The 14,082-nt window shown below is 45.8% G+C and overlaps 2 protein-coding genes across 12 annotated transcripts in view; one reads left to right on the forward strand and one right to left on the reverse strand.

Moving 5' to 3' along the window:
• The window catches only part of ZNF416 (zinc finger protein 416), a 28,316-nt gene that overhangs the window by 11,109 nt on the left and 3,125 nt on the right, over positions 1-14,082 (reverse strand). The window contains exon 3 of one of the 4 annotated variants that reach the window (XM_063800930.1): positions 1,966-2,095. The exons of 2 other annotated variants lie outside the window; for them this stretch is intronic. The gene's annotated coding sequence lies outside the window, so the exon portion shown is untranslated. Of the gene's footprint in view, positions 1-1,965; positions 2,449-14,082 lie in introns of those variants that run through there. One more of the 4 variants, XM_063800931.1, reaches the window with a different exon arrangement.
• Positions 1,328-9,171, forward strand: ZIK1 (zinc finger protein interacting with K protein 1). Of its 8 annotated transcripts, none has more exons than XM_009436525.5 (4): positions 1,328-1,978; positions 2,318-2,356; positions 5,913-6,039; positions 7,352-9,171. In XM_009436525.5, exons 2-4 carry the CDS (start codon positions 2,342-2,344, stop codon positions 8,614-8,616), a joined length of 1,407 nt encoding a protein of 468 aa, XP_009434800.1. In that variant the 5' UTR covers positions 1,328-1,978; positions 2,318-2,341; the 3' UTR covers positions 8,617-9,171. The 8 variants fall into 8 exon arrangements, with proteins under 8 accessions (XP_009434800.1, XP_009434803.1, XP_009434801.1 ...); XM_009436526.5 differs by having other exon boundaries at positions 1,486-1,978; positions 5,955-6,039; XM_003316745.6 differs by having other exon boundaries at positions 1,489-1,755.

Below are 14,082 nucleotides of genomic sequence, written 5' to 3' on the forward strand. Positions count from 1 at the left end.
TATTTATTTATTTACTTATTTATTTATTGAGACAGGGTCTGGCTCCGTTGCCCAGGCTGGAGTGCAGTGGCATAATCATAACTCACTGTAACCGTGATCTCCTGGGCTCAAGCGATCCTCCCACTTGAGCCCCTGGGCTGAGCGATCTACTCAGCATCCTGAGTAGCTAGGATTACAGGTGCACCACCATACTCGGGTAATTTTTTAGTTTTTGTAGAGACGGGGTCTGGCTATGTTGCCCAAGTGATCCTTCCACCTCAGCCTCCCAATGTGCTTGGATTACAGGTGTGAGCCACCGCGCTGGGCCTGACATTTTCTTTTCTGCACATTCTCTAGCTGTGAAACTTGCAACTCTTTAGCTCTGTGCCTGCAAAATAACTGGACATTATGTTACCAACAGAGGATGGCCAGATGAGACTGGTCCAGTGGTTAAACCTGCACCTTCATGGAGGCCATTATGAGTATCCCTACAGGCCGAGTCTCAGGGTGCCCCCAGAAGCCCATACTAGCCGCTGTAAGGCAGAGCATGGACTTCCCCTCGGGGACTAAATCCCATTCTTGGGCTCCAGAGGCCTTGTTCCTACCACTGTACGCCACCGCTTGGGGTGCCCTGGGAACCCGCCTACCTCCCTACTGCCCTGAGGGCGGTTGGAGATGGTCCCAGCAGGTGTGGGAGATGAGGTAGGAGACGTCTTCAACGGGGTCCAAGGCTCATCTGGACCCAGTTCTCAGCCGAGGGGCGGTGGAGAGGGCGTCAGAAAACGCAGGAACGGCTCCCAGACCCAGGAGGGGACTCAGGGAAGCAGAGGCGCTTTCCTCGGCGGCTCTGGGGCCTTCCCAGCTCGCCCGGCCCCCCTGGAGGAGACGAACCCCGGGGTGGAGCTACGGAGAACCCCTTCCCATGGGACGTCTCGGCCCCGCCTCCCGCCTCTGGGTACAGTCAAAGGGCTCAGGTCAGAGCAGGAGCAGCCGGGGGCGCGGCCCCCACGTGGCCTCCCGGGACACGTGCCCACAGCGCGACACCTAAGTCGCTCCTGTCTTTCACAGAATAGCCTTGGCCCCGGCACGGCCTCGAACGCCTTGACCCCGCAAGGGAGGGGGACGAGGCTCCTTTGCTCCCGCAGGAGCGTCGAATATGTGTGGAATACGCGTCGGTGTGGATCTGGCCTCAGCTTCCTGAGCCTGAATCAATGCTTCTAATCACGTGGGCGCTCAGCCGCGACGGGACCACAGAAATCGACCAGCGGCCTGTTTAAGGAGCGACAAGGCCCAGCCCTCTCCTGCATTGTGGCGACGCCATTTCCCTGCGCCCCCAGCGCGGCCGCTTGGCTTTTGTTTGAGGTGACGCTGGGTGGCAGCATCTTTCCCTCAGCCCTGGGGACCAGCGGGGACTACAGAACCCAGAAGGTTTTGTCTCCAGCCGCAGGGATGCTGAGCCAATCCGCGCTGAGAAAAGGGTCGTTTCCGCTTTGGGACCAATGGGTCGGGGAGGGACTTCCGGTATCACTTCAGTGGCGGTCATTTTTGCAGCGCTTGGGTGCATCCAGACCGTCAGAGCTTTGGGAGCGCTTTGTTTGGCGACAGTCGGAAGGCGCGAGGGGAGGGGTCCTCCCGCTGAACAGTGGGGGTTCTAAGGGTCGGCGGCGGCGGGGTTGACGGCTTTGCCTAGGTCCCTGCGCCCGTAGCTGTCGGGTCCCGGCCCCGCTCTGCCCACAGGCTCCGATGGCTGCGGCCGCGCTGAGGGCCCCGACTCAGGTGAGCGCTGCCTCTACTGGGCCTCACCCTCCATCCCCAAATTAGTGCCTTCTTGGGTCACTACGGTCGAGATCCTCATGTCCAGTACAGTGGGGGCTCGTGGGTGGGGTCCCTATTTCCAGAACTTGGGTGATGGGGCACGGAAGAGGGTGACAGGCAAAGGGACCAGCGTTTCTAAACTCTTGGAGACACAGTGAAGAAGGTTCATACCTGGAGTGCCAAGGTGAGGAGTTTTCCCTCAATTCTTAGGATGCTAGGAGCCGTGGAGGGTTGTGTACAGAAGCGGCATATGGTCTGAGTTAGGTCTTTCGAAGTTTTCCAGAAACCTCATGGAGTTAGACTAGAATAGAATGGAATAACACAGAGGCACAGGGAGGTTGAGTTCTTGTGCAAGGTCCCACAGTTGCTAAGAGTTGGCACTGAGGACTGGAACGCTGAGGCTCAGAAATAATGCAGGCATCCTCAGTCCACCTGGCTCTGGCCTGGACAGGAATCCAGGGAAGCCTGAATCCGTAGAGCCCTGTATGGTCACCTGCCTTTCATGATCTTTGGCTTTCCACAGGTTACTGTGTCTCCAGAAACACATATGGACCTCACAAAGGTGAGTGGAGGGTGTCCCAGGCCCTCACTGGTCCTGGCCCCATCCTGGGGTTTTTTCATGGATCTTTTTGCCACCATCCAGTTCTTTGACCTAAGGACTCTTCACAAACTCGAAGCTTGACATCCTGATTCTAGACTGGTGGTTATTTGTAGACATTCTTATTGCTGGCAGACAATGGAATGAGGTGTGAAAGGTTGCCCCGCCTACGTACAATAATGTGTAAGGTTGGCAGTGAAGCTGAGCTGATTCAGGGAAACACAACTCTCCTTTCTTTCTTATGGGAACTCAGAGCAGCAGGGCAGGACTCAGGCCTGGAATGGCTCTGAGAAATTGGGTGTTTTTTCTGGAGGTGATGAGAACAATGGGAGGTTTAGAGAAGAGAACGGAGGTTATCTGACACTGGTCTCATCAGGTTCACTGTTAATGCGGCATAGAGAATACTCTGTGGGTGTGATGGAGGCGATAGAAAGACCAGGGAGGAGGCTACTGCAGTGGCCAAGGTGAGTTTTGATAGTGGTTTCACCAGTGTGGTGGCTGTGAAGGTAGAAGAAGTGGCTGGATTCTGGGTCAGAATTTTAATTAGGCCTGCTTGCATTTTCAGATTTTGAGGGTAAGAGATACTGGACAAGCATTACTCCAGGCATTTTGAATTTAGCATCTGGAAGGATGGAATCTCCATCAAATAGCATGTAATAGGATTGATTTTATTTTTATTTTATTTATTTATTTGTCTATTTTTAGACAGTCTCACTCTGTCACTCAGGCTGGAGTGCAGTGGCTCGATCTCGGCTCATTGCAACCTCCACCTCCCGGGTTCAAGCAATCCTCCTGCCTCAGCCTCCTGAGTAGTTGGGACTACAGGCACATGCTACCGTGCTACCATGCCCAGTGAATTTTTTTTTTTTTTTTTTTTTTTTGTATCTTTAGTAGAGACAGGGTTTCACCATGTTGGCCAGGTTGGTCTCAAACTCCTGACCTCAGGTGATCCACCTGTCCTGGCCTCCCAAAGTGCTGGGATTACAGGCGTGAGCCACCATGCCCAGCCAATTAATTTTCATTAAGGATAACAGGAGTTTTGTCTTTAGCTATTATCATAGTCTGAGATATTCCAAAGAATGATATATGGAGACATCAGGTGAGTAGCTGTCCATGTACATCTAGAATTCTGGAAGTGGTTTAAGATGGAGAAATCCAAAAGGTGGTGGCCAGTGTTTGGCCCAGAGTAGCTATGGGTCACAATTAGGAGTGGGTAATCCTGGTCATGAAGATAATGCTATTTATAATGCAGGAAAGGGCTGGGTGTGGTGGCTCACACCTGTAATCCCAGCACTTTGGGAGGCCGAGGCAGGCGGATCACTTGAGGTCAGGAGTTCTAGACCAGCTTGGCCAACATGGTGAAACTCTGTCTCCACTAAAAATACAAAAATTAGCCAGGCGTGGTGGCAGGCACCTGTAATCCCAGCTACTAGGGAGGCTGAGGCAGGAGAATTGCTTGAGCCCAGGAGGCGGAGGTTGCAGTGAGCCAAGATCACGCCACTGCACTCCAGCCTGGGTGACAGAGTGAGACTCCACCTCAAAAACAAAACAAAACAAAAAAACAGAAAAGGAAAGGTTGGGGCTATGACTGTGTCTCATGCTTGGACACGTGGTAGAGGTGGTGAGCATCACAAACAGTTGTGAGAGAAAAGTGGTCATGGGAAGATTGTAGGAAAGAGGATGATCTGGTGTATTAGTCCATTTTCACACTGCTGATAAAGACAGCAAGTCTCTAGGAAGTTCCAGACTTTCCCATATTTTCCTGTCTTCTTCTGAGCCCTCCAAACTGTTCCAACCTCTGCCTGTTCCCCAGTTCCAAAATTGCTTCCACATTTTCAGTTATCTTTACAGCACAGCCCCACTTTACTCATACTGATTTACTGTATTAGTCCATTTTCATGCTGCTGATAAAGATGTGCTCGAGACTAGATAATTTGTAAGGAAAAAGAGGTTTAAGGGACTCATGATTCCACATGGCTGGGGAGGCCTCACAATCATGGTGGAGGGTGAAAGGCATGTCTTGCATGGCAGCAGACAAGAGAGAACTTGTTCAGGGGAACTCCCCCCTTATAAAACCATCAAATCTTGTGAGACTTATTTACTATCATGAGAACAGCATGGGAAAGGCCTGCCCCTATGATTCGATTACCTCTCACCAGGTCCCTCCCATGACATGGGAATTGTGGGAACTACAATTCAAGATGAGATTTGGGTGGGGACGCAGCCAAATCATATCATCTGATAAGTGGTCAAGGCTTCCAAGGCATTAGGGACATAGGACAGACACGGAGATAAAGAAATAATTAGTAGAAGATGACACTGAGGCCAGGTACAGTGGACTGTGTCCCTGCAAAATTCATATGCTTAAACCCTAATTCCAGTGTGATGGTATTTGGAGGTTGGGCCTTTGGGAGATAATTAGGTCATGAGGGTGGAGCCCTAATGAATGGGATTAGTGAGTGCTCTTTAACAAAGAGGCCAGAGAGCTACTATCTAGTGCTCTTTCCAACAAGTGAGGATACAAGAAGTCAGCAGTCTGCAACCTGGAAAGAGCCCCTACCAGAACCTGACCATGCTGGCACTCTGATCTCAGGCTTCCTGCCTGCAGATCTGTGAGAAATAAATTTCTGTTGTTGATAAGCCACCCAGTTTGTGGTATTATGCTAGCAGCCCAAACTGACTAAAACACTAGGACTAGTGCTTATTCACCATGGTAAAAACTCGCCAGGAATTTGTTGTGACCCTTGGTGAGTCTGGGGAGGGTGTCAGTCAAGCAGTTGAATAAGTTTAGGAGTACAAGTGTTCATCTGTATGAGTCATTAGGTTGGAGGTAGAGAGCCACTGAGAGTCTGTGCCACTGAGGCCACTGATTTTGAATGAGGGTTAAGAGGTGAGAAGAAGGTTGTTGATTGAAGAGGGGACATCAAGTGCAGCACAAGTGGAGGACGGCCATCGGTGTCTGACATCAGGTGATTCTTGGTGGCTGAGGTTGAAGCAAGGAACAGAGTCAGGAAGATAGCCCTTCAGAGCAGGGTGGGGGCTGTCTATGACAGTAGGAACCATCAGAGGTCTGTGTAGCACTGGATGATGTCTCAATTTGGCAGGCAGAGGGGTGGAGGTGGCCGTGGGAGTGAGACTGAGCGAGTATGGTTCAAAGAATGATGTGTACATGGAGAGGGAGTGTGAACTGAAGGACCCAGGCCCCTGGCATTGAGGACTTAAGGGTCAAAGGTGAAGCCACATTTGATTGTGTCTAGGAGGCACTATCTGAAAGACTCTTGGGGAACTGCCTGACAAGAAGGGATACACCCCTACATACTGGGCCCAAAGTTTAGATGTGGTGCATCCTGCCCACCTCCTGGTTGGTGCTGTAGAAGGATACAGTGATCATTGGGACCATGAAGAGAGAGTGGGCATCTGTGTCACCAGGGCCTGTATTTCCTTAAGGTGGGGATGATTGCTTGGGTGGATGAACTTGTGGAGGCGTTGATTGTGGAGTGACCTGTCCCCATCATGACAGGGCTGTGTGACCTTTGAGGACATCGCCATTTACTTCTCACAGGACGAGTGGGGACTTCTTGATGAGGCTCAGAGACTCCTGTACCTTGAAGTGATGCTGGAGAACTTTGCCCTTGTAGCCTCACTGGGTAAGGCCCTAATACCAACTCCAGTGTCCTGGTCTGTCTATGGTCTTTTGCTGACTTCCCCACTTTCTTGGGATATGTGCTATGGGATCCAGCACTGTGCACTGCCTGAGTAGCCCTAACACCTGCTGCCCAGTGGTCTGGGAACACCTGCCACTGGGCAGCAGGTGTTCTTCAGTCAGCCAAATGGATCTCTGTTGCTTGCTCTCTTCTTGGCTGGGTGTCTGTGTTCAGATCCATGACACCTTGTGTCCCAAGTTCCCTGCACCCCCATCTGCTAGCTGACATTTTCTTGTGGCTACCTGTGTCATGATTGTAGTCATTGTCATTGTCTATACTTATGGGGACAATGGGCTCTTCTTACTCCTTCTAGTTTGTTTGTTTGTTTGTTTAATGATATTAACTTTCTTGCCCATGGGCTGTTGTGTGCTGAGTCGTTCTGCATCAGTGCTGATCACTCACATGTTCTGTCTTTCTGGTAGGACTTGGCTTCATGAAGGTCCCACATTGCTAGACAACTGAGGGTGTGCGGAGAAACCTGGTTGCTTTATAGGGTGAACATGGTCTCAGAGAAGGCCTGGGCTTGTTGAGTGGCAACTGGTTGGGGGCATGATATCCGGGCTGTTTTCCGATCACATAAGGAGCCTGTCCTGTCTTCACCACTGTTTGGGTGCACATGCCACTGGCCAAATCTCATTTCTATATTTTCTTCTCAGTACTTGACACTTTTCTCTCTTATTATTTTTATCTATGACTTCTAGCACCTGGCTACCTCCACCTTTCTGATCTTCATGCATCATCTGCTTCTCTGCACTGCTCCCTCTGCACTGTTTTCCAACATTGACACACACATAATGTCTCATGAAGTATGTATATATGATCACATGAAGATATGTGATCACATCACTTGCTACTCAGTTTCAATTGTATTTTCCTGGGCTTGGGCACAGTCAACCTTCTGCAAAGCATGCAGGTGTCACCAGCAGACAAGGTCCTCCTGAAGACTATGTGGTGAGTTTTAGGAATTGGAAGGCTACTCAAGGATAATTTTTGAGGCTGTTGGTAGAGGAATGGTTTGAAGGCAATGCCATTCCCTGTCCTTCATCCCATCCTTGTGTCCTTTATTTGGTGAGGCCTCCCTCATTCTGTGATCTTTAGAGATCCAGTATTGCAAAGCAACCCCTTCCTCAACTTGCCCCCAGCTCCATTATCCTCAAAACAAACCTGGTGAATCATTCGTTTGGTATGTGTGTAATGGGGCTTCTTGCTCTCAGCAGAGTCAATGTATATTTCATCAGCGGTTCTCTGCTTTCAGGTTGTGGCCATGGAACAGAGGATGAAGAGACACCTTCTGACCAGAATGTTTCTGTAGGAGTGTCACAGTCAAAGGCAGGTTCATCCACACAGAAGACTCAATCCTGTGAGATGTGTGTCCCAGTCCTGAAAGATATTTTGCATCTAGCTGATCTCCCTGGGCAGAAACCATACTTGGTTGGAGAATGTACAAACCATCACCAGCACCAAAAGCATCACAGTGCAAAGAAATCCTTGAAGAGGGACATGGACAGAGCCTCATATGTGAAGTGCTGCCTATTCTGTATGTCATTGAAGCCCTTTCGCAAATGGGAGGTTGGAAAGGACCTTCCAGCCATGTTGGGGCTTCTGAGGTCCCTGGTCTTTCCTGGAGGCAAGAAACCCAGCACAATTACTGAATATGGGGAAGACATTCGCAGTCAAAAAAGTCATTACAAGTCAGGTGAATGTGGGAAGGCTTCCAGGCACAAACACACTCCTGTTTACCATCCAAGAGTCTACACTGGAAAAAAGCTTTATGAGTGTAGCAAATGTGGGAAAGCCTTCCGTGGCAAGTACTCACTTGTTCAGCACCAGAGAGTCCATACTGGAGAAAGGCCTTGGGAGTGCAATGAATGTGGAAAATTCTTTAGCCAAACCTCCCACCTGAATGATCATCGGAGAATCCACACTGGAGAAAGGCCTTATGAGTGCAGCGAATGTGGAAAATTATTTAGACAAAACTCCAGCCTTGTCGACCACCAGAAAATACACACTGGAGCAAGGCCTTATGAGTGTAGCCAGTGTGGGAAATCCTTTAGCCAAAAAGCCACCCTTGTTAAACACCAAAGAGTTCACACTGGAGAAAGGCCTTATAAGTGTGGTGAATGTGGGAATTCCTTTAGTCAAAGTGCCATTCTTAATCAACACCGAAGAATTCACACTGGAGCAAAGCCTTATGAGTGTGGCCAGTGTGGGAAATCCTTTAGTCAAAAAGCTACCCTCATTAAACACCAGAGAGTTCACACTGGAGAAAGGCCTTATAAGTGTGGTGACTGTGGGAAATCCTTTAGTCAAAGCTCCATCCTTATTCAACACCGGAGAATTCATACTGGAGCAAGGCCTTATGAGTGTGGCCAGTGTGGAAAGTCCTTTAGCCAAAAGTCTGGTCTCATTCAACACCAAGTGGTTCACACTGGAGAAAGGCCTTATGAGTGCGACAAATGTGGGAATTCCTTTAGCCAATGCTCCAGCCTCATACATCACCAAAAATGTCATAACACATAGAGGCCTCATGAATGCAGCAAATGTGGAAGCGCCTTCAACTCAAGATCTATCATCATTTAGCTCCTGAAAGTCCACACTTAAGTAGAGCCTTAGACCTACAGGGAAAGTGCTGTCTCTGTAGTATTGTAGCAGTAGAGAGCCTTTGTGAGGGAGCCATCTGCCTGAAGTTGAACCTCATTCTTCCTTGTTTCTCTGGTAGAAACCATCTACCCTCTACCACCTTGCACAGTGGGCATTGGTCACCCCTATGTGCTAAGACAAGGCAGACATCTGTGTGTTCTCTTAAGTCTTTGGAGGAAATCTTGAGCAATCTAAGCCTTTAGAGAAAATTCATTCTTTTTTCTGACTGATCACAGCATACGTGTGACCCAGTTTTGGTCAGGAGGGCCCAGCCTTGGTTCTGCTGGACACTTATGTGCAAGGATTCCCTTCATGTAAATTCTTGGTCTCACATGACACTTGGTCATTCTTCCAGCCTCCAAGTCACCACGTGGTGAATGGCTGCCTCACATTGCTCCAGTTTGTGCACTAATAAAAGCCTTATATTTGAATCTACCTGTAGTCTTGGGGTTCTGTTTACTGTGTGGGGTGGCTGGGAGACAGACTTCAACTCTATATGAAGGAATGGATGGCTTTTGTGGGCCTCTGCAGGAAAGTAAGATGACAGAGTAATTCTAATTCTGGTTTTGGTCATACTTGCTTTGCTACCTAAAATCTCCTAGGAAAAAATGCAAGGTTTTGGTTATTCTAATTCGTGGCCTGGATCCCTATTCTTTCTGTGAGACTAGAGGTCATCCTGAGGAGAGGCCAGCTGTTATGACAAGCATGTGTGCTTCAGGGAATAGGACAATTTTATTCCATTGTTTCCAGAGGATGTCATATGATGCCCAGTGCTGCTGAGAAGCTTTTCATGGGGTTCTACAAGGAGACACGCCCTGATATCAAACATTCCCTAGGCCGATGTCATGCAGAAGACAACGCGAGTCACATGTGAACTGTAATTGGTACAGAAATACCTGGGTATTTCTGTACTGTGTGTACTGTAGCAAACTAGTTGGAATGTGCCTCTTATAAAAGTACATTTACAAATCTTCCCGTGACTGTGGCTTTGAGCAGTCATAGGACCTAGAAATCTGTGTATGTCCAATAGCTGAGGTTATTTTCAGCAAAAATAATTAAAGGGTTTTATTTTTTAATTCTTGTTGGTTTTCTAGGTTGTTCACCTCAAGTGCATTGCTGTAGAGGCAGAAAAAGGAGGATAAAGATAACAGAAGTGCTATAGGCCAGGGATGTATTGATAGCTCTTGTGATTTCCACCAGTGTTGCTGTTGTCTCAAATTGCCACAGCCTTCATTGCTTGCCAACATTTCCTGCATGGAGGGACTCATGGTTGCCCTTCCCCAGGCCTGAAGAGAGAGTGCAGTCAACATGAGATTGCTAGGCATTCTGGTTTCTGAAAGTTGGGTGATCAGATACTTTATTTTGAAACATGTTTTACCAACTTTCTTGATGTGTAAGTGACATGCCATAGTTTACATCCATTTATGGTGTATAATTTGAAGAGTTTGTCATACAAGCCTGTGAAACCATCATAATCATGATCATGAACATATTCATGATTCACCTCTTGCTGTTTTACAATCTCTGCGTGTACTTTGCAGGCCTTCAGGAGTCCTGTCATTTACTTTCCCTACAGGAGAATAGTTTGTGTTTTCTAGGATTTTATGTGAATTGAAACGTAAAATACTTACTCCATTTTTCCTGATGATGCACAGTTTTTTTTTTTTTTTTTTTTTTTTGAGATGGAGTCTCACTCTGTCACCAGGCTGGAGTGCAGTGGCACGATCTTGGCTCACTCCAACCTCCTCCTGGGTTCCAGCGATTCTCCTGCCTCAGCCTCCTGAGAAGCTAGGACTACAGGCATGCACTACCACGCCCAACTAATTTTTGTATTTTTAGTAGAGTTGTGGTTTTACCATGTTTGCCAGGATGGTCTTGATCTCTTGACCTCATGATCCGCCCGCCTCAGCCTCCCGAAGTGCTGGGATTACAGGCGTAAGCCACCACACCAGCCGATGCACAATTACTTTTAAGATTTATCAATATTGCTTATGTGAATAGTTCATTTGTATTGCTGAGAAATGTCTGTGGATATGTCACAATTTGGATAAACAGTTGGATGCTTTCCAGTTTTGGGCTGTTGCAAATAATGCTACTATGAACATAGGCATATAACTCTTAATATGCAGAAATGCTTTATTTCTCCTGTGTCAGTAGTACAGTGTATGTGAATGCGTCACTTTTAAAGACACGGCCAGACTATAACCTAACTGTACCATTTGCATTCTCATCAACAGTATGTGAACCTTCTTATTTCTCTACATTCTTGCCATACTTGGTATGGTTAGTCTTTTTAATTTTAGTTGTTTTAATAGCTGTATAATAGCATCTGTCTGTGATTTTATTGCATTTTTCTGGTATTTTATGGTATTGAACATTTGAACATCTTGTATCTAGTTGCCACCTGTATATCCTCTTTGGAAGAATGTTTATTAATGTCTTTTGCTTATTTTTAAATGGATGTTGGTGATACTTTTTCATTAATAAATAGACGTATAACAAAGACTTATGTTGAAACTTTACTCATTCTTCAGTAATGTGATGCACTTATTTGCTAAATGATAAAATTGTTTTCAAATACTGGGAAAATAATTTCTCAGTTTTTTGGTCTATTCACAGTGTAACAACTACAGACACTATATACCTGAAACACTACCTTCATTGACAAATTCTCTATCACTTTCTTAGGTCTAACCATTCAATGAAACAAATAAGCCCTAGTTTTTAATATTTGCCAATTTCCCTGGTAAAATACTCCCACCATGGCCAATTACAAGGTGTCAAAATAATGTCACTGAACATGAATTGAGAAGAAGTGGGTAGCGTCACACCATTGTATTCTACTTTCACCATGCCAATACAGTAGCCACAGATAACCTGAAGAACATGTATGTAGGAACCATACAGCCTGTGGTGTGGCAAGACTGATGCCATCTTGAAGTGAAGCTGTCATGGTCACCTATGTTCTGAAGCAGTAGCATAGATATCAAAATGCTTCTCTCCCCCAGTGGTCATGAGTCTTGGCAAGAAAGTCTGAAGACGTGAACAGCTGCACGTTTTACCCTAAAAACTCCAGGCCGGGCGTGTTGGCTCATGCCTGTAATCCCAACACTTTGGGAGGCCAAGGTGGGCAGATCACGAGGTCAGGAGATGGAGACCATCCTGGCTAACATGGTGAAACCCCATCTCTACTAAAAATAGAAAAATTAGCCGGTTGTGGTGGCTCACGGGTGCCTGTAATCCCAGCTACTTGGGAGGCTGAGGCAGGAGAATCACTTGAATCCAGGAGGTGGAGGTTGCAGTGAGCCGAGATCACGCCATTGCACTCCAGCCTGGCAACAGAGCAAGACTCCGTCTAGAAAAACAAACAAACAAACAAACAAACAAACAAACAAAAAACTCCAGCCTTGTTGACCACTACAAAAAGGGTCCTATAAAGGATGTAAAGGAAACTGCCTTCTGGAGGGCAGATACAGGGATCCATTGTCTCACAGCTGCACAAGACATCACTTCTGTTCATGAGTCCCTATGAAATATTTCTGAAAACAATTTGGCCTCTTTCTCCTTCTTTGGCCTTTCAGCTTCGTTGGCCTTTGGGATAGATTTTCATACACCTGCTCACTATAGAACAATGTATATATAAGAGTAAAACAGTAAAATGATTAAGAAGTGACTTTTGAGTATTTATTACTTGTGTTTTTAAAAGTGGCTTAAGTGAAATCTAGTTGTCTTAAATTCTGCATATTTAAAGTATACAATTTCTATTTTAATATATACTCGAAACCATAAGTTTCCACCTACCCTTTTTAGTCCATCCCTCTTAACAAGTAATGGGTACAAAAACTTATTTTTCCTCTTCTAATGGATATTTTCAAGTATATACACAAATGGAAAGGACTGTGTTCAGATGCACTATGAAACCTTTCTAAATCTTCCATTATTACTTATCATTTAGTAGCCATTCTTGTTTCAACTCTTTTCACACATAATTATTTTACTTACAATTCCCACATCTTGTCATTCAATGCTGCATCTCTTCAGAATGCATTTTCAAGCATAAGAGCTCTTTCATAATTCCTATAACTTTATCAATCATTATTTAAGGCATCATAAAATATATCATCAGTGCTCAGTCGCCTCGAATTGTCTCCAAAATTGATTTTTAAGACAAATTCATTGCAATCAGATCCAAAATGAATCTATATGGCTATTAGTAGTTTCATCTGGTGAGTCTATAATAATACACAGCTACCACTTTTTATTATTATTCTTGAAGTTGATGAGACATTTGTCCAGAATTTGCCACATTCTGGAATGGTGCGTGTTTTTGTTTTGTGTCTCTCTGATGTCATTTAACATGCTGACCCTTTCTCCATATTCCTGTGCACTAGATATTAAGGAAATGGGTAACTGAACTCTGGTCCTGCAGATAGGTGTGCAATAGTAACACACTTATGCAGTGTGACTGTGTTGTGTGTATGTGTATGTCTATTCAAAAGGTGACATTCACAGACATCTGGAGGCTTAGAGATTATTGAAAAAGGAAAAAAGGAAGAAGCACTTTGTTTTTGCTTCCTCTAAGATACCTGAGAAAGTTTCTCAACTGATTTGAAATGTGAAACAATGCCAAAACAATTACCATAGATCCAGTAATACTGCTTCTTGGTTTTACTGAAATGAGTTAAACATTTATGTCCACACAAAATCTTGTACATGAATATTTATAGCACCTTTGTTCATAATTGGCAAAATTTGGTAGCAACCAAAATGTCCTTCAGTAAGTGAACAGGTAAGTGTGGTACATTTAGAAAATGGTATATTTATCCACATTAAAATAAATAATAAAAGATATGGAAGAACTTAAATACATATTTCTAAGTGAAAGGATCTGATATGGTTTGGCTGCGTCCCCACTCAAATCTCATCTTGAATTATAAGTACCACATGTCATGGGAGGAACCCAGTGGGAGGTGATTGAATTATAGGAGTGGGTTTTTCCCACGCTGTTCTCATGACAGTAAATTAGTCTCACGAGATCTGATGGCTTTAAAATCGGGAGTTTACCTGCACAAGCTTATTCTCTTTCCCTGCTGCCATCCACCTAGGATGTGACTTGCTCCTCCTTGCCTTCTGCAATAATTGTGAGGCTTCCCCAGCCACGTGGAATTGTGAGTTCTCCATTAAACCGCTTTCCTTTGTAAATTGCCCAGTCTCGGGTATGTCTTTATCAGCAGCGCGAAAACGGACTATTACAGGATCCAAACTAAAAGGACTACATACTGTGATTTGAACTATATGACATTCCAGAAAAAGCAAAACTATGGAGAGAGTAAAAAATGAGTGGTT

Source organism: Pan troglodytes, chromosome 20 (genome assembly GCF_028858775.2).
Source record: "Pan troglodytes isolate AG18354 chromosome 20, NHGRI_mPanTro3-v2.0_pri, whole genome shotgun sequence".
Taxonomy (NCBI): domain Eukaryota; kingdom Metazoa; phylum Chordata; class Mammalia; order Primates; family Hominidae; genus Pan; species Pan troglodytes.